This window comes from Trypanosoma theileri (genome assembly GCF_002087225.1).
Source record: "Trypanosoma theileri isolate Edinburgh chromosome Unknown TM35_Tth_86_V1, whole genome shotgun sequence".
Taxonomy (NCBI): domain Eukaryota; phylum Euglenozoa; class Kinetoplastea; order Trypanosomatida; family Trypanosomatidae; genus Trypanosoma; species Trypanosoma theileri.
In genome coordinates this window covers 5210-7766 of record NW_021639928.1, presented here as the reverse complement: position 1 = coordinate 7766, position 2557 = coordinate 5210, and the positions used below count along the sequence as shown (strand labels likewise).

General features: G+C 40.1%; 1 protein-coding gene across 1 annotated transcript; it reads left to right on the top strand.

The window, feature by feature from the left end:
• Positions 1-899: 899 nt before the first annotated feature.
• TM35_000861010 (uncharacterized protein) lies at positions 900-2114 on the top strand (the record flags this gene model as incomplete). The annotated part of the gene is made up of 1 exon (XM_029031440.1): positions 900-2114. The coding sequence occupies one exon, from the start codon at positions 900-902 to the stop codon at positions 2112-2114; it is 1215 nt and encodes a 404-aa protein (XP_028877261.1).
• Between the last annotated feature and the right edge of the window lie 443 nt (positions 2115-2557).

The following is a 2557-nucleotide window of genomic DNA, read 5'->3' as shown; positions in this document are numbered from 1 at the left end:
TGAGTATTTGTGTCCTGCATCCACTCACTATGTGTGTCTCTTTCTTTTTCTTTTTATTATTCTCACTCTTTCCATTAGACCTGTGAACTCAAGTGACGAGAACAATAACAAGAAGAGTGACGCTAATGATAACGAGGATGCCAAACCTGTGTTAACTGACACAACTCTTGGTTTTCCTCGTGTTGATGGTTGTCTGTGTATGAAGTTATTGTAAGATATGCAATTGCGCCCCGTCGTGTTCTTCTTCTTCTTCTTGTATTCTAATATCTACTGTTGTGGAGCCACATAACTTGCGTGTAGTGGAGGATGATACTCCTTTCTCTGTTGGTGGTTTCATGGCAACTTCTGCAGAGACCATCTTGAACAGTGCCCATAATGTGCGGCCAGGGGATATTATGTGCCTTCGATGTCCTCCACCAACAATGACTTGTCATTTCACTGTTCATTCTGTTTCTCCTGTTGACATTGTTGCTCCTTCTGCTTCTTCTTCCGGTNGGAACTATTTCACCAATGGAAGAAGGATGCGAGTACACGTCCGGTGCCAACTGTGTACGTGAGAATGGAGGGAGGTGCCTCAACGCCAACACCACCTGTTGCATCCTCATCTGTACAGGATGGTAGTAACAGTGACCATAACCATATGAATGATTCTAAGCAGGATAGTAATCATAATAACAATAATAATAAGAAAAAGAAAGCAATGTTAATTTTTCTTTTGTGTTTTGTGTTCTGTTTAAAGATTGATGATGTGCTGACTCTACTAGTCTTGTTTGTTTGTGTTTTTCCTCATAACTGCTGTAACTGAATCACTTATAATCCACATTGTTGACTGTTCCAAATTTTTGTGTCACAATCTCTTCCACATGTAGATATTTACACAGTTATTATAAAATTCAACCATGAGCACGGATTCTGAATTACAGGCCAAATATGATGTCGCCGTCGAGCGTTACCAAGCTGCCAAACAGGATGAGGCAGCTGCTAAGAAGGAAAGGGATGAGAAATGGGATTTGGTATGGAAGTCACAATTGACCACCAAAGAGTATTTTCTCGCTTGGGCAGAAATAAACAAAACGGAAATGACTTTTATTGAAAGGGTTAAACAAAGGTATGCTACTGAATGTGAAAGAAATTCGTGCTATACAGATTGGATGAAATACAGGCATGGAGGTGACTCCAAGGAAACGCAAATAGCCCAGCATCGCGCAGAGTTGGCTCACACAATGGAGGTTGTTTACAGTGATTACTCTCCATATTGGATAAAATGGTACAAGTTGGATTGCAAAGTTAGGTGGGTGTATTATCAGCTCAAGGCAGAAGGTTATGACAACATTGCAGATGAGCTAGATAGGTCAAGGAAATTGTTTTGTGATCGCATAAAAGCCAATGGTGAAGCCCTCTCTAATGCCCGGAATGCGGCCGTGGAAGCGTTAAATAAATGGGAACAAGAAGATGATCGTGTCGCCTGGGATAAGGCCAAACCAGAGTACGACGCTGAGTTAGCCAAGTGGAATCAGTTCAAACCCAAGGGTGTACAATACGCGGAGAAGTTGGAGGAAAAAATATGTGAATGTGCGAAAAACTCTTCAACAGGATACACTATTGGTAGTAAGTGTAAGAGTAGTGCGTTGAAGAATGAAATCGGTCAGAACAGTCAAACGATTGATGATTTAAATGCTCAACTGGACGAGAAGGATCAACAGATCGCTGCCTTAAAGGACGAATTGGACCAAAAGAGTCGAGAAAATGATATATTGCATGGAAGAATAAGTGCACTAGAGGTGACAGTTGGAGACATGAGTACTTTTACCAGGTCGATAATTCACAAGAATCAAGCATTGATCAATTGGCAATGTAGACAGCTTGAAGAATTCGAATCTTTCGCACGCACAACAATTGAGCAGGAGTGGCAAAATTGGTTGGAAAGGATGACGTCATTATATGAAAACTTGGTAAATTGGATCCAGGAAAGAATTGTTAAAATGGCAGCATTGGAAAAAGAGGAAGCTGCCGCTCGTAATAAGTATAAGCATGAATTTAATGATTCGGTCAAAGAAATTGAGAAGCATCACTTTGCGCTTAAGGAAATGTTGAGTGGGCGGATATTTGAATAGTTTTTTAATTTCTTAACCTTCACAGAATTATGTGTAAAGAAACGGAATAACCGCAGTTTACATACTTGACTTTTCCCTAAACAATCTATACCATGATCTCCCCTATGTTGATATTATTCATGCTAGTGTTAAAGCTAACAATAGGCACGTATGACGAATCAAAGAATAAAAAATAGGAAATAAAAATCGAATTACGAAAGAACTATGATGATGCTGTCAAGGTTTGTAAAGACACTAAGCAAGGCGAAGTGGCTGCTAAAAAGGAAAAGAAAGAAGATAAACAGCGCTCTCATGATGCTGCTGATATTTGTGGAATAAATACAAAGGAACTGCCACTGCTGCTGTTGCTCTCTCTGTGTGCTGAGCACTGTGGTGGGGTCCCTTCCAGAGAGTGTTGGTAATCACTTGTTTACTGCTAATAATAATAATATAATTGCTACTGT